Raw genomic sequence first — 23,489 nt, forward strand, 5'->3', positions numbered from 1 at the left:
TGACAGCAGACAGATACAGCAGCAGAGGTGTGTTATAGAGGAGAAAGGTTTCTTACCAGTAAAGTTCCTGCTGCAGAAGTGTTGTACACCACCCCTCAACCTCAGTGGTTCTAGTAAGAAATATTTATTTTTTGCTTTCATATCTATAGATCATCTGGGTGCCCTGCTTCAGTTCAGGCCTGTCTTATATTTCTTTTTCTGGAACCCGTATTGCAAAGGCAATGAATGGTTAACTGGGACCATCTCTTCTCATATTATATGGCGAGAACACAAGAAGCAAAGTCAAACCACATAAGCACATTTACAGCCTGTGCTTGCAATCACATTTGCTAACGTTTCATCAGCCAAAGCAGGTCACAGGCCAAGCTCAGCATCAAGAGGTTAGGGGTAAATACTCTGCTTACTCAGTGGGAACATAGTTATATGGTTCTGTTACGGGGAAGGAGTAAAGAATTAGGAACAATTACAGTGTTAACTCTGGCCATGGAAGTTAGGGAGAGCTTCATGTTGGTGGTAACTTTTATTTGTCTTAAGGATGAGTAATTTTTAGAATAAAAAAGCAGGCAGTAATAAATCCAATTTTAAAAAAGAAAATGAAGTAAGGGCTTAGAATTTATTTGAGTCACCGTGAACAATATGAAAAGAGTTACAAGAAATTAAAGCATGATTAGATTGCATGTTAATGAAGTCCAAACTTCATGGGGGACATTAGGAAGAGATATAATAGGAAAGAGAAATAAATAACTCAGTATACTCTCATTTAAATGGGTGGGACAGAAGTGTGAACTCAGAAAGGAAGCTAGAATATATTTTTAGTAGCTATTTTTTATACAGGACGCAAGATGTGTGCTCGTTTATATTCACTGTTTCATTTAATCTTTACAATCCGTAAGGGACATCCTAATGTCAAGTAAGTCCAAATGAAAAAACTGAGCCTCAGAGTGGCAGACAACTTGCCTCATGGCTTACAGCCAATAAGTGGATAGAGTGAGCATTTCTATTTTAGAAGAAATTTATTCATAAAATTCTCTCAGTGGTGTACACACTGTATTTTATTCTCAAATGAGACTGCTTTAAAATTGACCAAACACGTGGCCTTTCCTTCTACTACATGTGAAGCAGCACACTTGCTAAAAGTGCCCCCGCCGTGAGTAGATGAGTTCTGAGATCCTGCCTGGCTGCGGCTTTTGTTCTTCAGGACTCACCCCTTTTCCATTCCATGCAAGTTAAAAATGCCTTAAAGAAAATAGGATTCTTGCCCTTGGTGCTACTCAGAAATGCTTGGTCTGGGTGATAGAGTGTTTTGAAATTCCGTTTTTTCCTTTCCCCCAGTTTATGTCCACACATAAGCAAGTATTCTTTCCCCTGACAAATGAAGGGAGACAGGCTTGGTAGGTCTCTCCAGCCCCAGCAAAAGTTAGTGGTGGAACTGAATGAAGAATTACGATTCCCACTATTCTGCAAACTGTTTCTACCTGATATTAGTTCTCCTGTTATGGTGTACAGATATAGTACAGAGGAACGTTCTTACTTGTAAAGAGGTAAGCATTTAAAACTTTTATTCCTAGTGTCTTACTCACAATTACTTGACAACTGAAATCATATCTCTCTAGTCTTACTAACCTTTAGCATGACTTCTTAGTCTAATGTCCCGGGAGTTTGCAGAAAGAGAACCTGTTCCTTTTTGGAACCCTCCTTTTCTCAGGTGAATTGTTAATCATTGACAGGCATTTTTGTCTGCTGTCCATCCTGGTAGTCTGGAATTGGGTTGAAGCATGTTTCATGACCTATTTACCATTTGTTCAGGAAGCCGGCTGAACTGGTTTTCCTGATCTCAGAGACCAACTCATATGGTCATTTAAAAATATTGTAATAATGAAAAATGCTTGTAGGACCTGCCTCTCACTGTCTGATGTTTGCTGTCTCATGATTCCCCAGGTAGGTGACGCTCTGATGCTGCTGCCTCTCATCAAGCTGACAGCGAGGGCGGAGAGAGAATAAACTGTGTCTAAGACTGGTCCAGATAAGGAGCCTGCTGGGAGCAACAAGCAACAAGCAACCTGTCTGGCAAGGAATACAGCGTCCTTCTGAGAGCACCTTCTCAACATCATCCTGTGCACCACTACTTCCGCATGGCAAGGGGCACGTAGGATTTTGCTATCAGCTACCCAACACTTTTGCTGAGCCAAAATAAGACTACTGCTGCAGAACTCAATGGGATATTGTATATCAGTTCATTTTTGGATCTTCTCATCTTTCTGGTTGCAGTCTTAGTTATTTGGCCCTGGGAATTTTAAGCCACATTTTTTGCTATTATTTTTGCATGCACTTTTCACAATGATTGACTTAAGCTTCCTGACTGAGGAAGAACAAGAGGCCATCCTGAAGGTTCTACAGCGGGATGCTGCCCTAAAGAGGGCTGAAGAGGAGAGAGTCAGGTAAGGGGCCAGAGAAGTCCGAGGCTGTGAGGGAAGAGAGGGACAGTTCATAAGAAAATGGGACACTTTGTTTTTTTCAACCGTAAGTGGTAGTTGTGATGTGGAGCCTAAAGTTACAGGTTCCAATTTTAGGTTTACTTCCTGGACAGAAGTTTTTCTACATTCTTGCCTGTGTGCATTTATGTCCACTTTTTTCTACTGAGTCATGAACCAAGTTAGAGTTTCTAATTTTAATTTCTAAATTTTAAAAAGAGAATGAGAAGTAGCTCACATTTCTGCATACTTTCATAAGTGTTGGGATTGGTTTTAATAGCAAAATTAAAAGTACTCTCTGACTGAGCCAAGTTTTCATTTGATTTGAGTCCCATAAAAAGGATGGGCAGCTGACACGCTGTCCTTGTTGGGTGGAACCCAGATGTTCCACGTCAACATTCCCACTGCTTTCTCACCTTAGTGGTGGGAAGAGCACTGGACCGAGATGTTGAAAAACTAGGTTTAGTCCAGGCCCTGACATTTACTGCCTGAGGAATCTGGGGCTTTGAAGGCAGTGAAAGCTTCCTGAGTGTAAGTTAGGAGTGTTAATTTTATCACTTTCACTTTAGGAGTTATCCAAGGGAGGCTTAAACCATATTCTTCCTAGAACACAGGACCATAAATAAAGGATTTTTTCTGCCATTTCCCATATTTTGACCTTAATTGGACATGGATGTTTTGTTTCTTAAACAACACTGAAATTCACTTCACTACAGAGTATCTGATGATAGCTACTAATATTAACCTGTATATAGGCGGTGTTTAAAAAGTTGAAAAAGCCTTAACATGCCCATTATTTCTTATGAATAATAAAGATGTACAGTTAGGGGATAGAGTGGGATACAGTTGCCCCAGTTGATGTGTGTGGAAGTTGACTGTCAGACAAGTCGGGTGACTTGCTCAAGATCACACAATTGGTGACTATCAAAAGTGGGGCTCAAATCCCAGTCTTCAGGTACTCATTCACTAACGCCACCTCCTCTCCCTGAGGCAACATCACAGAGGAACCATCCTGGGACCTGGCAGTGGGGAAGGGGTTGGCTGTCATGCTGTGGAGTAGGACACTGAGCTGTGCTGATGACAAGTGATGGCTGGAGGTGGTGGGATCCTGCTCTTCCCCACGGGTAGTGCTCTGTGCACCTCAGCGGGGCTCTGCTGCCTACTCTCAGTAAGCCACATGCCTTGAGCTGTTTCCCCAGGACGGGTAGAGGATTGACAGTAACTCAGCCCGCAGAGCCTTTTGGTAGCATTACCCTTCACGGTGATTTTATCTTATGTTCCTCACAGCAATCCTGAGAGGTGGCAAGGCAGGGACTGTTACACCCATTGAGGAATAAGGGGAGGGGTGGTGTGGGGAAAATCTTCCAGCATAATGGGAAGTGGGAATTCCTTCATCCTCTCCGAAGGCAAGGTGGAGGGACAGGGAAAGAAAGCAGTAGAACCGGACTGCTCTGAGCCCCTCTTCCTCCTTTAGGACGTGGGTTGGAGAGGTGCCAGTACCTTTTATTTCTCTGCTCACCAAAGTGTTATTTTGGGTCTGGGGTTCTATCCCTCTAGCTGATCAGTTACAAGGAGAGAGCCTCTCTCCCTCCTTCCTTCTGTATCTACTTGACCCCTTGGATTTCAGGCTGCTGAGTCTTCCCTGTAGTTCTGTGATTCTGAGTAAAGTGAAGGTGTTTCTTGGTCATTTGTATCGGTTGTTGAAAACATCCTAAAAAATTTAAAGTTCTGTCTGGAATTGTGAGAGGTGTGTGTACTGTTGGGTACCAGAGTTTCTACAGCTGCAGCAAAAATGCGTGGTGCTGGTTTTGTGGACTTGCCTTCTTTGCTGTTTCTGAGAGTGCCCAGCAGCTGGTGCTGTCCTTTTTTTTTTGCTTTTATGAGTAAATGATAGGAAGAAGGCCTGGAGTGGTGAAAACTCCAGTCTAGTCAGGCCCATTCTAGCACTGCTTTTCTGGGGGACTTACCAATAAGGCACCATGAAGGCAGTTCCAGGAGCCTGGGGCTGGGAGGCGCGGGCATGCGCATGGATGGGACCCACGGCCGCAGACCCTGAAAGAGGCCCAGCCTGTTGCCTGCTCCATGCAAGAAGAGTTTTGCTCTGACACCCTCTTCCCTTTAGGTCTGAAGGGACTTGTGGGGATAGTTCTGAGGCGATTCTGTTCCTGGGATGGTGGAACCAGAACTGGGTCTCTGGTCTTTGAATGTGCTAGTCTATGAGCTTTCGCTTCTCAGCCCCTTCGCCGTCCCTCAGCTGTTTGTCTTTTGTCTTCCGTCAGAGCTATAGTGGACAGCTCTGGGAATGAGATTTATTTGGGTTACAGATAATAAAGGTAAAAGCCCAGAGGGAGGGAAATGACTTGCCAAAACTGAAAAGAAAAAAAAAGAATAAAGTCAGAATTACATAAAATAATTTTTAATCTTCCTGGCACATAATATGTGCTGGACGCTTTTTTTTTTTTTTTTTTTGCAGTTTTTGGCTGCGGCCAGGTTTGAACCCACCACCTCCGGTATACGGGGCTGGCGCCCTACTCCTTTAAGTCACAGGTGCCACCCTGTCCTGGATACATTTTAATTGCCTATTCACCACTATACCTATACCTCTAAAAAAGGATAGAAGACTCCAGTTAGTACTGTGATTGCTTAGAAAGAAATTGCTCCTATAGTTACTATCAATAAAAAAAAATAAAAAATAAAAAAAGAAAGAAATTGCTCCTAAAACACTCAATTATTTAATGCAGTGAGATTTAATTGATCACATAGTAAGAACAAGGAATTGCTCTGGATGATAGTGTGAAGAGAATTCTTTATTTTTTTGAGACAGAGCCTCAAGCTGTTGCTCTGGGTAGAGTATCGTGGCATCACAGCTCACAGCAACCTCTAACTTCTGGGCTCAAGCAATTCTCCTGCCTCCGCCTCCCAAGTAGCTGTGACTACAGGCACTCGCCACAACGCCTGGCTATTTTTTGGCTGCAGCCATCATTGTTGTTTGGTGGGCCTGGGCTGGATTTGTTTTGGTGGGCCAGTTCAGGTATAGGTGGCTGGTGCCTTAGCCGCTTGAGCCACAGGCACCGAGCCTGTGAAGAGAATTCTAAAGCAATTGAAAATACAGCCTCATCCTTCACTATCTGCTGGCCTGTAGCCATTTAAGAGATTGTCAATTGCAAATTTAAAATCGAAATTTTGTTTCCCTAATATGATTTTACAATGGCCTACTTCTCGTAATTGATGTAGCTTAGAAACACAATATATAATTAGAATGTTAGCCTAAGCAAAACACCATTAGAAAGGCAAAATTGCCACTAAAATTCAGAGTGTTCTTTCAAATGCTAATTTTTAGACTTTAGAGTATAACTTTCCTTTAGCTTTGAGGGCATTCCTAGTGGATTATAGCAGTGTTGCCCACAAGACCAGACACTGCTATAGAATATTTTTTAACATGGCTATAGGTAAGATTTAGCGTTCATATTAAAATCTGTTTGCCATTCTCGATATATCCAGTGCTTTTCAGTTCTTCAGATCCCCAAGCTCATAAAAGCCACTTGGGAGATGATTTAGTTTATATGTTACCTCCCATCCTGATTTCATGGGTGGGGGAAATGAGTGTTGTACAGGGGAAGTGTCTAGTTCCTAAATCTCTGAACCTGCTGATCGTAGAACGTGGACTTGAACTCAGAGGAATCCACTGTAGTGTCTGTGGGGTCCAGGCCACTGCTGCCACCGTGGCTGTCTTATCTGTAGCTGTAGGTGCTAGACTGAGCTCTAACTATGTATTGCTACTGCCTGGCTTCCCGATTCAAAGACAGACATTTCACAGACCAGCAGTGAAGCCGATGTCAGGGTAGATGCTTTTCCTTTCCCATCCTCGCCCTCTGTGTTTCTGTCTTTCTCTCTCTTCCTCTCTGTGCTCCCCTTGGTATCCTCTCCCTCCTCCTCTAAGGAAGCACCGCCATACATGCATACTAAAATACGTAATTTTCATCTTGTACGGTTTGAAAACGACACATGGAGGAGGTGGTGTTTCCTGTGCTTTGTGTTGCGCTGCCAGCAGGAAATTGCTCTGCACGTCTGTCTGCACACCAGCACCGCCTCCCCCACCCCATACACACAACCACATCTACAGCTATGGGCATTTTTGCCGCAGATACCATCTCAACCGCCACCACATCTTATGATTCTCCGCTGCCTCCCTAAGACCTAGTTTCTTTTAAACAAAGGCAGTTGTCATTGAGGAACTGAGGTGCAAGAACTCCCTTGGTGTTTTCTGTCAAAGCAAAGCCAAAAGGAACCAGCGTTTGTCAAGGAACTGCACCGTACACAGCGCTTCACATACATTTTCCTGTTTCATCCTCGGAACAGGGTAGCTGAACCCACTTGACAGACAGGGAAATGGGACTGACGAGGGGGAGTGTCCTAGGCTTGGAGCCTTGCTGACCCCAGCCTGTGCACTTTTTACACACTGTGCTGTCGCAGCAGATTGTGGGAATCTATGATACGAGCCGCGTTGCTTCTTATTTCCATTGTAAGGAACGTTTGCACTTGGCCTCATTTTCATGTGTTGGTTTTCAGACTCAGAGATTGAGTTCCTTGGTAGAAAACTGAAGTGTGCCAGCCATTTTACAAACTGAAATCACATCTGGCTCTCTGAGGCAGTGTGGGGCGGTGGAAAGAGTGTTGGCTGAGAGACTGGCTTCCGGTACCAGCTCAGTGTGACCTTGGGCAAGCCTATTAACTTCTCTGGGCCTCTATCATTTCTTCTAGAAAGTGAGGCTATTTGGAACTATCTAAGGTCCTTCTCAACTCTCATGTTCAAAACATCTACAGTATGTCCAAATCTCATAATCTGAACTTCTTGTCCAGAATATAATGGAGTAATTAAAAAAAAAAAAAAAAAGAAAGAAAGAAAGGGTAGAGGATGGGCCCCATCAACCTCTTGGGCCAGCCTTACTAACCACAGTTGACTGGATATTTTCAACCAGTTCCTGCCTTTGGTGTCAGGCCTTTGCCTGACGATGTTCAGTAGCTGGAAACTGAGGTCTGCGTATGTGAGCACAAAAAGGGACAGGCCTGGGGGGAAGCTGTGAAGCCAGGCCGGAGGCATCACTTCTCTTCTAATTTTCCTCTGTAAATGCTCACACTCCCTCTGCACCAAAAGGAGTTGTCATTGACAGTTAGAGCTATAAATTGAATTGTTTCCTGCACAATTCTGAGTTTATGCCTCATATGTAATAGGGAATGAATGAATGAGTAAACAAATAACCAGACAGGGTTTAGGTACAGCCTTTAACAGACAGAGGAGGCAAAACGGCCATCTTCTGCAGTGTATTAAATTCTTAATACACGTTGGGGAAAGTGTAAGGATTAAATGATCATGATGCATGTGAAGCCCCAAGTATGTGGTTCAGTACGGAATCAATACCTTGTAAAGTGTTAGCAGAAGGAATGAGAGAGCTAATGGGAGAATAAACAGGCCATTCAGCCCAGAAGGCTGGCAGGATGGTGTCCTCTTGGGCTGAGTGCTTTTCTTCCACCTTTCTCCTGCCCATCAGCCCCCAGGCCTCCCACCCCATGGGAGGTGAGCATTTTCTCTGTATGTCCAGCACTCTGCTAAATACAAGGTGCATCTGAAGGGAGGATGATAAAGGATAAAACGTGTCAGTCCCAAGAAATGTATCCTTTCCCCCACTTCAGCTAGACGGTGCAATGATTAGAGATTCAGATGTTAATTTGGTTGTTGCAATTAGAATTCAGGAAAAGACAGAGATTAACATGGCCTGGTAGAAGAGGAGATTTTAATAGTACCACTAAGTAGTGGGATTTTTAAAATTATCTGTACTTTACAAACGTGGACTTTGATGTTATACGTATAGATTTATCCAAAAAACATCATAATTGACCAGGGTAGAAAAATAAGTTGATTATTAAACCTAGTGATAGCCATGTTAGGAAGTATGTGAGTGGCATTTATTAAATTGGAAAGAATTTTCCTTTTCTTTTGGTACTTTAAAGTGAATGAGCCAGAAACGCTTTCCTTCCTATAATAGGGACTAGCCTTTTTAGGGGCCATGTGTTTCATTGAATCTGACATACAGCCTGTGCTCATTGTGCACTGATCCGGGGCTTGCAGAAAGTCATTTAGGCAGGAAGAGATCAAGAGTTGCACGAGAATCCCTACAAATGGGCACCAGCCACATATACCCAGGCTGGCGGGTTTCAACCCATCTGGCCAGCTAGGCCAGCTAAAACAACAGTGATAACTACAACAAAGAAATAGCCAGGCATTGTGGCAGGTGCCTATAGTCCCAGCTACTTGGGAGGCCGAGGCAAGAGAATCACTTAAGCCCAAGAGTTTGAGGTGAGGTTGCTGTGAGCTGTGATGCCACAGCACTCTACCAACTGCGACATAGAAAGACTCTGTCTCAAAAAAAAAAAAAAAAGAAAGAAAGAAAAGAAAAAAGAATCCCTACAAATTGCCTTTTACTTGAACAACAAAAATAATCTCATGAAGAAAAATTGGGAGTTGCTATGCTGTGAGGGTTTCATGGTCCCCTTCAACAAGAATGCTGACTGACACCAGTGTTCATGATGTTTTTTCCTGTCCCGATGAGAGATGAGCATGTCCTGCCTCTCCAGGAGAAGACACTGCCATTGGGATGGGGTACAGTTCACTTCACCTCAGCAGTGACAGGCTCTTACGTATCGCTTGCTGACTCAGACTAGGGTGGCTGCAGAGCATTTATTTGTTCATTGATTTATTCACTCACCAAACAGTTCTTGGGTATCAGCTCTGTGCCAGGATTGGCACTGGTGTTACAAAGGTGACTAAGATGTAGTCCTCGCCTTCGTGGAGTTTGCAGAATCTACAGATTAGTGGGTGAAACAGATGTGCAAATAGATCATTGGAACGTGGTGTGGTGAGTACTGCAGGGGAGGTGCTGTGGGAGCGTGGAAAGGACAGACTGCGGCCTTGTGCGTCAGGGAAGCCTTCACTGATGGCAAAGCAATCTACTTGGGCTGGATCTGAAGGAGGGAGAGCAATGTGTGGACAGAGAAGTGAGGGGAAGGCATTTCAGCAGACTTCACACTTCTGGCTTCTTACCAGGAACCAGGCACTGTTAAGTACTTTCAGATAAACCACAATCATCCCAGCAGTCCTTCAGGGTAGGTCTTATTTTCCCCTCCCTATGAACAAGAAGACTAAAGCAAAGAGGGATTTGGTGACTTGTTCAAGGTCACATCTAGAAAGAATCAGAACTGAGATTTGGACCTAATTCTGGCAGCTTCCAAAGCTTATAGTCTTTTTGCAATATTTTGTCTCTAATGTCAACAGAGCTCACAAAAGAGCAGTTTCAAGAATAATAGGGAGTCAAATAGGCAAGTGGGGGATGGGACTAAGTGTTAGAAAAGGAACCTGAAAATGTAACCTGAAGCCAGGTCATGGGGCTCCCTGTGAGATTCTTCCACTCCGCAAGCTCTGAGTAAGTGCTCGCGCCTTGCCAGATGCTAAACAAAGAGGTATGCAGTGCAGGCCTTCCCCCAGGAGCTCACTGTCTGACCAGGGAGAGGCAGAAGGACAACTCTGCTCTTCTGCAGCTAAAGTAACTCCCACTTGGTCCTGCTGGGAGGACAAAGCTTAGTACCAACAACCCAGAAGGGATTGTTTGCGCTGCTGAATGCCTTAGGCAGTGAGAAACTATAATAAATATTTAATAAGAACTGAATCTCTTTGGTGACTCCGAACCACAAAGTGATGACAATGTCCCCGTTAAGATTTGGAGATGGGTTGTTGTGACAATGTGTGACTGGATAGATTTGGGATAGGGTCACTTCTTCCTGGTAACTGGGAGAGGAGAGGAGGTTCTAGCAGAGTTTACTCTGGGTAAAGGGATGCTCTCCCATGCTTCAGGGAGAGGAGACATCCTTGCTAGACCTGGGGTAACTGCCCACTCCCAGGTATGCCTGTGTGCAGCCCTCATACACAGCCCTGTGACCACCTCAGCCATCCACCTTCTCTGCCTAGAATACTTCGATTTATTACTTAGGAATTGTGCACATTAGCTTGAATGACAATTATAAGGCCCACTTGGATTTATGTAGCATGTTATCTTCCAAGAGTTTAAAGTTTCCTTAAGGCTTTTATTCTAAGTTCATCTCTATGAGTAATAAAAGATAGGGTTTTTTTTTTTTCATTTTATTGAGGCAGAAAGATGCAGACTTATCAGAACAATGTTTTATCCAGCAGTATAAATTGGGGAAATTTCAGGAGGGCAGTGCTGTATGTGGTTTGTCTTTACATTTTTGCTTTTCAGTGAGCACACATGATTGTGGAACCCTTAAAAGCAGTATCTGCACAGATGGAACTTGCCTGCACAACGGTGTGCTCAAATTTGATCTTCCCTGATTCCAACCTGCCTTCCCCATGTTCATTTCCGTGTTCATTAAGCACCAGGAACATCATGGCTCCCCACCCTCCGGCTTGGAAGAAAAGTCTTTGATAAAGTGATAGCACCAAAATGGAAAGGACTGGTGAGAAGATAACGACCCCAGCAGTTATTCAGAGAGTATTTACTAGGTGCCAGGCGTGAGCACAGGGCTGTTTACATGCACTGGCTTATTTAGTCCTCATAGCAACCTCGATGAGGTAGATTATTATTATCAACCCCTTTTTACAGACGAGGAAACCAAGGCTTAGGGAACCTTTCCGTATTATCCCTCACTGCAATAGTTAACATTTAAACAGTAGACACAGAAGACGACTGCCAAAAAGTGAATCTACTCTTGAGAAATTTCAGGTATCATCTGGGGATCATGGATTACATTTTTGAATTTGAAAAAAGATGTTGGTTTCTCTGACTTTTCAGCCACAGGGGAGCGTGCGTTTGTTAGTCATCAGGGAGGTTTGCGGGATCTTCTAAAACATTGAAAGCTTCGTTTTTGGCTGTATGTTTACACATTTCTTTGTACGTTGCCACAATGAGCTCATTTATTTACTGTGGATTTCTTAGTGAAGTAAAGCTCTTTTCCTTTTGTAGACATTTGCCTGAAAAAATTAAGGATGACCAGCAGCTGAAGAATATGAGTGGCCAATGGTTTTATGAAGCCAAGGCAAAAAGGCACAGAGACAAAATCCATGGAGCAGATATCATCAGGGCATCGATGAGGAAGAAGAGGCTCCAGGTTGCAGGTGAGTTGAGTTGGCTTGTGCATGCACAGCCAGCATTTGTATGGGAAGGTGGGAGAGGGGAAGGGTGTCAAGAGTCATCACCGGAAGGTATGACTTCAAGTTCCCTTTAAGTTCCCACCTGAAATTGCTGAGGGAAATCATTTGAAGGTATGCTTTTCATAATGTGTGGTCCTTTAGCTTAAAATCTTCTCGCCCTTGATTCAGATGGATGAGGGCAGGGTTCAGTGACTGTGTGATGTAAAGTAACAGGGCACCCTTTAGATGAGTGTTGAGTTGTAGTAGCATAGATAATTGGGCTTATAAAGGATCTATCACCTCTTCTTCGGTTTTTAACTCTGGAGATTCAGAACCTTCTGAGTAAAGTGAATGGTTTACACAAAAAGAGATCAGCCTTCCTGTTCAATAATCTTGACATCTGGTCAAGTCGTCTTTAATCATCCAAGTACATTATTTAAGGGACTGTAAAGAAACATTTTGAGGGCTTGTTTAGAATTCTTTTGAGTTCATTAAATATTTACTGGGTACTTTCTCTCTAATTAACTGCATATTAGTCAGTGAAAACCGCTGTCCAGGTCTGACTTGTGCTCAACAAGGAAAATAGCTGTCATTTTTTGAGCATCTAATGTATGTTAAGCATCTCATCCCTATCACTTCTAATTGTAGCAGCACTATTGTAAGGTAGGCATTGTTTTTTCCCCATTCTGTATATAGGAATGTGAAGCTCAGAGAAGTTAACTTGACCAAGATCATAGAGTTGGCAAATGGCAAAGTCTTTCTGCTTCAGTGCCATACCCCTTGCAGATAAGAGCTGAGTGCTTAGTATGCACATTGTATTGTTTGTAGCCCTCTTGCTTTCCAAAATGGCAGGGCACAGTGGCTCACGCCCATAATCCCAGCACTTTGAGAAGCTGAGGAGGGAGGATAGCTTGAAGCCAGGAATCTAAGACCAGCCTGGGTAACATAGTAAGACTTATACTTCTATAAAAAAATAAAAATTAGCCCAGCCTGATGGTGCACACCAGTAGCCCAGCCACTAGGGAGGCCAAGGCAGGAGGATCACTTGAACCCAGGAGTTAAAGGCTACAGTGAGCTATGATTGTGCCACTCCATTCCAGCCTGGTTGATAGAGTAAGATCCTGTCTTAAACAAAAATTTCCCTACCCAGACCCTTCAAAAATCCTGAGGGGTATTAGTTAGTGCTGTGGACTCCATTTTGCAGTTCAAGAAACTAGACTTATGTGTAAAGGACCAATGGGGGATATCCTGGAAAGTCTTTGGAAATTGAGAGCCCCAGTATCGCTTCATCTTCTTAACATTGATGAACGTATTCTTGGCACTTACTGGCTATGTGGCCGGAGGCAAGTTTCTTGAACTTTTTGATCCTCAATTTCCAAATCTGTAAACTTGGAAAATCTCTCCCACCTCATAGATTAATGCATGCAAGGGACTGGCATAGTGCCTGATAGTGATCATTCAGTTGATATTGTCAGAGAAGTTCAGATAAAGAATTGGTGTTCAGAAGCATAAGAGTTTATTTTCTGAAGTGGAAGCACAGAGGTTTTATGGAGGCTCAGACGTATGAGCTGGGAGTGAGGAGTATTTGTGATTTAGATGTATAAAAACTAGGAGGAAGAGGCTATGGCAGTGGAGAGGGACATGACTAGATGATTCTAGACTAGAATCATCTGCTCCCTTTGTGTCTTAAAGCCAAGCTTTGTATCTGGCACATTGTAACAGTTCATTAAATGCTTAGTAATGCTGATGTGTCTGTGCCACTGAGGACTCCCTGCTCTGAGCATACCTTGGCCATGCACATTTGGTCCTGACCCCAATTCAAATCAGATTAGCCTAGAGACAGTTGGAATTCAGCTTTAATGGTGTCTAGAGTCACCCATGCTCTTGGGAGACTGCTTGGAAAGAAGCTAATATCATGGGAATCTACTGACTCATTTCACAGATGTAATTCTAATCCCAAGTGCTTAGACTCAGTGATTGCCTTGGCACTGGGAAGGCCTGAAGTTCAGGTTGGAGCCCTCAATGATAAGAACTGATAAGAGAGTTGTAGGTCACAGAGGCTAAAGATAACCCTCCTATCTTTATCATTTCCTGTTGCAGCTGAGCAAAGTAAGGACAGAGCAAACGTGGAGAAGGAAAGCTGGGTGAATAATGTCAACAAAGATGCTTTCCTTCCCGCAGAGGTAGCTGGCCTTGCAGAGGAGCCGGAAGAAGATGCAGCACCAGCAAGCTTGAGGTAAGACAGAGCTTGCAGGGCAAGGTGCTGCACAGGTTTCATGGCCTGGTGTGCTGTGCAGGCACAGTGATGGGCTGTGAGCACAAATGCCAGACTGCTACAAATTCCCCGGCTTCCAGAATTTCTACTAAGTAAATTTGAATTTGAATCAAAATTAAAATGTTAAGTGGTGATTTCTTCCAGCACTAGTAATGATAGTTTGTTTTGTTTTGTTTTAATTTGTGCTAAGAAGTACAAATCTACTCCGTAGAGTAAAATGAAGAGGTACTCTAGAATGAGTACAGGGGAACAGGTCATTTCAGAGAAGCACTGCATTATGATCACATTGTAACAGCTGGTGCAGTGGAAGAAGCTCAAGCCCCCAAACCAGACAGACAAAATAACTCAAAGTCTGAATCTGCCATGTATTGGCCATTTGACTATGGGTGAGTCATTTAACCTTTCTGAGTCTGTGTTCTTAACATAGCTAGGAATGCTATATATACCCACGTCTATGATGAAAATGAGTGATAAGTTATGGAGGATACCTGGCAGATGGTAGATAGGCAATGAATGCCTCTCAAGGATACAGATTGTCCTTAGTATTTCAGTCTTAATTTTTTTTAGTGTTTTCCTTACATGTTATTATCTGACCAATCGAAATATATTATGTACATCCTTCCTAAGATATAGCCAGTTCTGGGGCAACACAGCCACAAACCTTTTAAATCATAATGGTTTTCTTTTAGGCATTGACCGATCTTCCTGCTGGCATCTGTTCCTTGAGGGTGTAATTGTTACTTTGTGGTGGGAGGGGCAGTTGCATTTTATTTCTTGCTCCTCAGTGAAGACAGTTCTATTTGGAGGAGGAAGTTGGAAGTTGATGAATTTGCTGGTGGGACAACTACTGAGTCAGGGCCCACAGCTGAGGCACCTGGGGAACAGGAATATTGCCAGTGTAGTTGAAAGGTGAAGGGAAAGGTGTATGATAAGAGTACCGACAGGCATTTTAAAGTTAAATGTGAGTAGCGTTATGTCACAGGGATAATGGAATCCTAATTCTATTAGCATACCCATTATTTATCCATTTCCCAGTTGGAGAGGGGATCATTTTGTTTCCCATGGAGTATAGGCTGTACCGTTTCCCCTACAAGACTGTAATGTTCTATCCATCTGTAAAGGCCATGTTGGGTAGAAATTAAAACACCTCAACAGTAGTCACTAATTGGTAGTGTGACCTGGTAGTAGTATTGACTTAACTTCTTGGGCCTTTACTTTCTCAGCATTAAAATAGAAATAATAATAGCTTGCTAGCAGGGTCATTGAGCACTTAATTAGCTACTGAATGTAGAATTCTAAAGTTAGCCCAAAGCACATAGTAAGTGCTCAAGAAATGGGAGCATGAGCTCTTGCTTACACACAGATACTTTAGGAAGCTCAGGAAAGAGTGTGAGGAACACTCCACTCCCTTCCCCTTGGTCACTCCCTATTCACCAGCTGCCTGCAGTCCCTCTAATAGGATGATGGTCCGTCTTTCATAAAGAAAGATGTTACCTAAGAAATTAGAAACCAAAGGCGCCAGCCACATACACCTGAGGTGGCGGGTTCGAGTCCCCAGCCCAGGCCCACCAAACAACAATGATGGCTGCAACCAAAAAATGGCCAGGCGTTGTGGCGGGCGCCTGTAGTCCCAGCTGCTTGGGAGGCTGAGGCAGAAGACTCGCTTGAGCCCAGGAGTTGGAGGTTGCTGTGAGCTGTGATGCCACAGCACTCTACCCAGGGTGACAGCTTGAGGCTCTGTCTCAAACAAACAAAAAAAAAGAAATTAGAAACCACAGGGGAAAGAACACAGTCATTTAGATTCACCTCCAAGAGACTGAGGGACTGAGAATAGCTCTTAAGAGCTGGGATGGTGGGGATTAGAGCGCCACCGGCCAGCTCAGGGGAGAGGGAGCAGGTGCTGCAGAATGGGAAAGGAGATTTTTCAGAGACAAGTAGCTGGTTGCCCAGTTTTATGGGTCAGACTTCCCATCCTCCTTCCATTAACTCATCTCATCTCAAAAAGCCCAAAGCAACAGAGGTGCCACTGCGCTCATAGCCAGACTCTTTTTCCTTATGGCCCATAGGGCTAGTGGGTTTTCTCTCATTCTTTCTCTATTTGGGGCTAATAATGCAGCATTCATGATTTGCATCTCCACTGTTTTCTGCATTCCTTGTGTGAGTGACCTCAGGCAAGGCTTTCTGGTCTCATCTGAAAATCAGAACGGAATTGCCTCACCAAGATGTTGTAAGATTAAATAAGAGAGTTATGAGTATCATTTGGCACTTCTCAGAAGAAAAAAAAATTGGCCATTTCCAGGTGGCATTATAATTATGCTATTATTTCATGGATAAAGTGTGCTTGGGAAGGCAGAATAAAGATGTTAGATGTATCTGGCATGCTTTGCTTACTGAAGGCCAAGCACACAATACGTGGCATGGGTGGCAGTCATGATAGGAGGAGCTATTTTTTACTTCCTTCTTTCCATATCAGAAACTGCTCCCTTACTTGGTATCAGGTTCCTGCGGTGTTTCTCACCTATATTTTAACCTTTGTAAACTGGGTGTGTTAAGTGTATTTTGAGGCCTGTATTTTCAGACTAAGTGAACTTCAGTAGAATGACTCAATACCTGTCAATATTTTCTTAGCCAGTACTCAGGGAGCGTGAGGCAACAGTGACTGAGGACCTTTTGCTAATAAGTTCTGCTGCAAGAATCTTCTTTCTCCCGTGGACACAATTCTGTGGGACTCTACCTATGAAGAATTAAATTGCTGTGGGCACTCAGAATGTAGTTGAGCATTGGCGGCCACCTACATTTTTTCTAAACTCGCATTTGTTTGCACCTGTAGCAAAGGGAATCAGGGAAAGGTTTATGTGCAGAGGAAAGGAAAGTAAGTTTTCCTCTGGAGTGGCAAAGAGAAAATGCAAATGCTCACAGTTCTAATTCTGGTTATTGACTTCTACCAGGGCAGTACTGACTGGAATAGTACTTCATGAATTGTTTGTAGTGAAGGACCAATCTTGTTTCATTTCATATTTTTAATCATCATAGGTTGATATCTTTTATAAAATATAATAAAAGTGAATACTAGAAAAATGAAATATAGGGAACAATGGCACAAAAAATGTAAGTCCAGGGCGGTGCCTGTGACTCAAAAGGGTAGGGCGCTGGCCCCATATGCCAGAGGAGGTGGGTTCAAACCCAGCCCTGGCCAACAAAAAAAAAAAAAAAAAAAGTACGTCCACTGATGTTATGCTAGGATGTCTCAGCAAATTGCTGTACATGGGTCTCAACACATACGCTCAATTTCTGTACATATTGTGAGCCAGTGACAAACAGTTCATGGACTGAAACTGGTTCAGGAGCCACACACTGATAGCCCCACTCCACCCAATAATTGTTGAACACATACATAATAATCCACAGGACATGGCTGAGCCAAGGTGGGGAATACAGAATAAAAATGTGAGAATATCTTCCCATGGAGGTTAGGACCCTGCCCATAAATGAGGTGTGATGTGTCCTGACTATAGAGGGAGGCCTGTTCTGCGATGAGAAGCCCCCTCTTGTTATTGAGGTGGCTTGTCCTAGGGAAAGTGTAGGTAACACTGACAGTATAGTAGTCTTTCTGCTGACCAAGCCTTAGATTTCCCTGTTACTGGTATTTCTTTAGACCGAAGAAGCCTGGAAATGGACCGACCTTTTCATTTTTCTCCATTTTCTTGCTCTCTAAGGACCAATACCTCAGGTAGCTTATATGGTTTTGGTTCTGTGGCCACTGAAAGGCCATTAGGACCTCTGAACAAATGATAGTTACTCAAGTGCTTTCCAAGCTTCCCGAGTCTTTCCCCATTCTGGACCCTCTTCCCACACCTTTCTGCATCTCACCTGCCTCAGTAGCCTGAGGGCTTCTTCCTTTCTCCTTTCAAGGGATCCTAACAAGTATTCCACCTTAAAGGGCACTTGACTTTTAAAATAACTTAAGCCTATATGGAAGGAAATGTTAACCTTCTTTCCTGCTCTTAATGGTCACCTTACTGAAACATGAGTCCTAACATGTTTGTGCCATCCTAACATACAGCTCAAGTGGTCTTTATCATCTAGTGCAGTGGCTCTCAACCTTCCTAATGCTATGATGTATTTTCATTGTTACACGGGGGTCCTGACCCACCGGTTGAGAACTGCTGATCTAGTGTATAGCAAGATGAGGATATCACAATAAAGCAAGAATCATTACATATTCCACATGTATAACAAATACACAGACCCCATAAATATGTAAAATATTATGTATCAGTAAAAAATAAAGTTCCTCAGTTCCTGCCTGGGAGGGAATGTAACAAAATAATTCACTCTAAAGTGTTAATGACTGATAAACAGTAACCCTTTGGTAATAATCTCAGAGCTAAAAAAATTTGCAGAATTTATTAAATTGCATAGAAAGTTTGCTGCTAAATGTCTGTGAATTATAAGTAATCTGTGCCTAATGCTAATTAAATACTTAAAAAAAAATAAGGCAAGAATCAATGTCTTCTAGGTACTTGGCTTCCATACTGTACAGACTTTCTATTAGAAGGACTATAAGTTCTAATAGTTTCTGAGAAACAAAATTGAGTAATTACCCTGTTTCATGAATCCTGAGAGAAGTCAGAGCTTTCAATCTAAGGAAGCAAGTTTGTAGGTGGAAAGAGAGTTATATTAAAGGCAGTGGCATTCTTGATGTCCCGACATCACACTAAGAAGATGTTGTCTTACTCCAACTATATATAAAGTCCTGGATCAGTGACTGCCTCTGTTATAACAAAAATAAGCAGGGAGGTACTGTTGGCTGACCTGAGCCACAGGCAAAAGAATAAGGAAAGGCAGTTTAAGAGGGAGATATGGAGAAAAATAAGGCAAAGAAGAGAGAAATAGGTATGAAGGTGAAGATACAAACATTTTCTATAGGTTGGCTAGATTTGCTTTTAGAATAGGAAATTCAATATTTAAATGCCTTTGTTTGCAATTCACTGAAAACACTGACTTAATGTCTTCCTAGCATCCAGGTGAATAAACCATTCTAATAGGGCTACTAATTCTTCATTTGTTCAGTCAACCAACATTATTGAGTATTTATTCCATATAAGATGTTACCTAGGAATTCAGAGATGAGCAAGATATCTTTGAGGAACCCATTGTTTGGAGAAGAGGCTAATGGGTATGATTATAAATTGTGAACCATGTGATAAGAGTATTTAAAAAGCTGTGGGAGCACAGCTTCATCAATACTGACTTTGGAGTAGAGGGGAGGGATTGTTAGGGAAGCTGTTAGAAGTAGTCATATTTGCAGCAATTCTTAAAGGATGAGAAGGATCGTGTTAGGTCGACATGGGGAGAAGACGGTAGAGGCAGAGGAGATAAGATGGAGATCTGGTAGGGCTTGGCCTGTGCAGGCACAGGAGACCTGGAAGTGGTCTAGTGTGGCAGATAATGCCGAAAGAAGAGGCTGGGATCAGATTGAATAACCTTGAACGTGAATGTTGGCCCAGAGGCTAGACTTTTTCCTCTAAGTCACAAAGAGCCACCAAATGACTTTTTATTTATTTATTTTTTATTAAATCATAGCTGTGTACACTAAGGCAATTGTGGGGTACCATGTGCTGGTTTTATATACAATTTGAAATATTCTCATCAAACTGGTTAACATAGCCATCACCTCATTTTCTTAGTTATTGTATTAAGACATTCATATTCTACACTTAGTAGATTTAACATGTACCTTGTAAATGTACTGTAGGTGTGGTCCCATCAAATGACTTTTTAATCAACTTTACTTTTTTTGAGATATCATTCTAGCAACTGTGTGGAAAGTGAGAGTTAGTTAAATTAGGATATGAGAGAAGAAATTTAAGTGAAAGGTTGTGAGAACTGAGAAAATAGAGACGAGAAAACCTGACAGTTGTAGAGATAAGATTAGAACAAATTTGAGAGGCCTGCAAAGCACACAGAGATATTTTATAATTGATACAGGTGATGTGGGTTATTTGATGAAATGATCTCAACTGTGGCCTCTAGACAGAATTACCCAAGGAACTTTTAAAAATCCAAATTCTGAGGGCTAAGAATCACTGCATTGCTTTCTCGGGGGTGAGGACCTGGGTCTTGCTCACCACCATGTCCCAAACATCTAACCATGTGTCTCATACATAGTAATACTTGGTGAGTATTTATGGAATGAATGAACAAAGGCTGTTCCTCATCACACTTATCACTACCTGAAATTACATTATGTATTTATTTTTGTATCTGTTTATTGTCCCCTTCCCCAGATCCATAAGGAAAAGGACGTTTTGTTCATTGCCATATTTTGTTTTGTTCTCTCCTTTGTTCATAGAACTTAGAACAGTGCCGGACAAGTAGTTTGTAGAATAAATGAATGAAGAGTTAGATGGAGCATGAGAGACTGAATGTATGAATGAGAATAGTGGCTGAGATAATGAATTACTAAATAAAGAAGAAATGGCAAGGGGATTAATAGGTAAACAAATAAATGAATAAATGAAGGATTTAATGAAGTGATCTGGACCCCAGGAGGTAAATAAAAAAGGATGAAAAGGGAGAAAAAAATAAAAGTATATGCTAAGAACAGATTGATAGCATCCAGATATTATTGCTTTGCTTTGTTTTACTAAGAATCTCTCATTTCAGAGGTATCAGCATGAGCACTTGTGATTATAGAAAGATGGAAGAGAATTTGAGAGCTCTCTCAAATTTGCATAGCTATGGAAGAGGAGCATTTAAGATGGGGAACTAGAGGAAATGGAGGTAGGAGGGGCCTTGGTTGCTTCAGAAGTCTGTGATGTCCATTAATCAAAAATATCTCTAGATGGGCAGTGCCTGTGGCTTGAAGGAGTAGGGCACCAGCCCCGTATGCCAGAGGTAGCAGGTTCAAACCCAGCCCCGGCCAAAAACTGCAAAGAAAAATTCTAGAAAACATCTCCAAAATGAGTTCAGGAGAATAGGATAAAACCCTTCACTCTGGTATTTTATTCCATGGCATTGGCAGATTTTTTTCTAGGTACTTACCTGTGAAGTGGCAAGAAAATGATGAGTTTCCTTGCAAGCAAAACTATGCCTCCCAAAGGAATAATGTCAGGTTGTGTGTGTGTGTGTGTGTGTGTGTGTGTGTATGTATATATACATATTTTTTCCTGGGCATGCTTGTTTCTGATCTGTTGTTAATATTTAGCAAATTCCTTCAAAACAAAAAAAAAACCTGTACATCCCCCACATAACTTTGTTTTTGGTAGAATTAAAACACTATTTTGTAAGTCAGGGTAATGAACCCAAACTGCTAGTCTTTGAGCATCGCTGCCTGTGTTTCAGTAATACTTCTGACACTAGCCTCCTCCTTACCCTCTGTGGAATAGCAACCAATCAATTTAAACCAGATCTTTAGCTCCAGAATAATTTTTTCCACTAAAGCTCTTTTTCCTTGAAGGCTTTTGTATATAACCATTCTCCTCTTACAGCTGGATTAGCTCCTTGCCTTAACCCCAGTAATGAGGTCAGTGTAAGGTATCTCACTTACTCTCAAAGGCAGGGTAGAGATGAGTCAATCTGTGGGACAATGCATTTGATTTTTTTTCTAGAATTGATAGCAAATTCAGTAATGTGATGATTTCATTTCTTGGACACCTGGCCTGCAAAACACTTTATACTGAGCTCTTGAAAGAATCTGCTTTAATCCTGTAAGATCTTGGCTTTATTTAAATCAGTTATAGTAGGATAGTTTCACCATGACATCAGAATGCCTCTGCTTGGATGGGAATTCGTGTTGGACAGATCTGTAGCATGAACTGAGGCAGTGCTGGAGGACTATGTATGCCCACAATTAATATTTTACTTAAAAAGATACCCACTTGAAGGGCTCAGCATTCCATGTTTTCTAATTTGCTCCCCTCAGTCCATCCCTGAGCCATTTCTTCATTTGTTTATTTGTTCAAGCTTCATTGAGCGCCAACACATGCCAGCTCAATGCTGGGTGCTGGGGATGAGACGCAGCGTGAGCCTCCAAGGAACTCCCAGGCCAAAGGGACAGATCACAACAACAAAAAAAACATGTGAAAAACATCACTTGCAGAATTTGCTTCTGCTTCTATAATCGGTTAATATTTAAACTGAAAACCACAGAAGAAGGTATAGCTGCTGTTATTTTTAACTGTTTTTCAAAAAGTGGGTGCTGAAGATTCAAAACCTTTTTAAAGTTACTGCATGTGTGGGGGAGCACTTCATGGCTGCATAGAGAAGGCAGCTGGGGTGTCCAGCTGCCCATGTGGTGTGATTTTAAGACTGCTGTAAGTCCTGCCTCTTCCCCCAGTGGCCCTTCCACAGTACCTAAAAATATTTATTCATTTTAGTTAAGGCTTCCAAGACTGTATTAAAACGCAGACATATGTAGGAGGGGAATCCTAATGCCAAACCATTGTCTAATATTTTAATAATCTTCTTCATAAAGTAAACTAATTTTGTCTAAGTGCTGTTTCTAGTATCAGGTTCATTTTGAAGAGTGCCTACGGGAAGAAAGTTACAGAGCCCAGGATGTGGCATTTGCTCCCCAGTTTAAAAAATCTCATCATTTGGAATGTATTGAGTATCTCTCATATTCAGGACACTTTCTACTCCCTCTGAGAGGAAGTCTAAGAAACAGAACATATGGGATCAGGCTGTAAAGAGACCACCTTCTCTTATGAAAAAGGATGGATCTACATATGAAGATCTGAAAAGGAATGGATCTACATATGAAGATCTGACCGCACTATAACAAATTGTGCCAGGCAGGGAGCATATCCCTAATCCAAAATACCAGTAACTTCAGTTGCTACTTTTGTGCAAAGTTAGTCCCAGGAAAAGGCTGAGGCCAGGAAAGAAAGTGAAGCTGCAGGATTCTAGCTCATTATTTTAGAGATCATTTTGGGCAAGGTTCTATGGCCCTGGGGCAAATTGGTCCCCTCCCCAGAGCTTTGGTTCCTTTGCTGTGTGGGGAAAAGCCAGGGCCTCCTCAGATATTTTCTAAGCCCTTAGCTCTGTGATCCCACTATGAACTGGTGGTGTTTAACAGGGTATGGTGGTTTCAGCCAAAAGTGACTTCACCTCCCAGGCCTGAGCGAGGCCACTGGAGCGGGAAGTCTGAGCAGATTTTTTCCCCACCCCCTTTCCAGGCCCTCAGTGACCCTGTCTTGCCCTTCTTAATAGCAGAGGGACTAGATATTCAGGAGGGGACTTGCTCAACTCACTTTTCTCTATTCACACTTGCTTTACTCTAACCTGGGGCGTCCTATTCCCAGGATAGGAAATTTTCTTCTAGAACCCTCCTTCTTGGCTCGGTGCCTATAGCTCAACCGGCTAAGGCATCAGCCATGTACACCTAAGGTGGCGGGTTCGAATCCCCAGCCCGGACCGGCCAAACAACAATAATGGCTGCAACCAAAAAATAGCCGGGCTTTGTGGCGGGCGCCTGTGGTCCCAGCTACTTGGGAGGCTGAGGCAGGAGACTCGCTTGAGCCCAGGAGTTGGAGGTTGC

At 42.6% G+C, this 23,489-nt stretch overlaps 1 protein-coding gene across 3 annotated transcripts in view; it reads left to right on the forward strand.

Moving 5' to 3' along the window:
- Positions 1 to 23,489, forward strand: part of SYTL2 (synaptotagmin like 2) — a 106,695-nt gene that overhangs the window by 44,645 nt on the left and 38,561 nt on the right. For all 3 annotated transcript variants that reach the window (XM_012813539.2, XM_012813574.2, XM_023511745.1), the window contains exons 2-4: positions 1,939 to 2,438; positions 11,504 to 11,655; positions 13,771 to 13,906. In XM_012813539.2, coding sequence (XP_012668993.1) covers positions 2,338 to 2,438; positions 11,504 to 11,655; positions 13,771 to 13,906 — 389 coding nt within the window. In that variant the 5' untranslated portion in view covers positions 1,939 to 2,337. The remainder of the gene's footprint in view (positions 1 to 1,938; positions 2,439 to 11,503; positions 11,656 to 13,770; positions 13,907 to 23,489) is intronic.

This window comes from Otolemur garnettii, unplaced genomic scaffold (assembly GCF_000181295.1).
Source record: "Otolemur garnettii isolate 467f Iridium unplaced genomic scaffold, OtoGar3 scaffold00001, whole genome shotgun sequence".
NCBI lineage: Eukaryota > Metazoa > Chordata > Mammalia > Primates > Galagidae > Otolemur > Otolemur garnettii.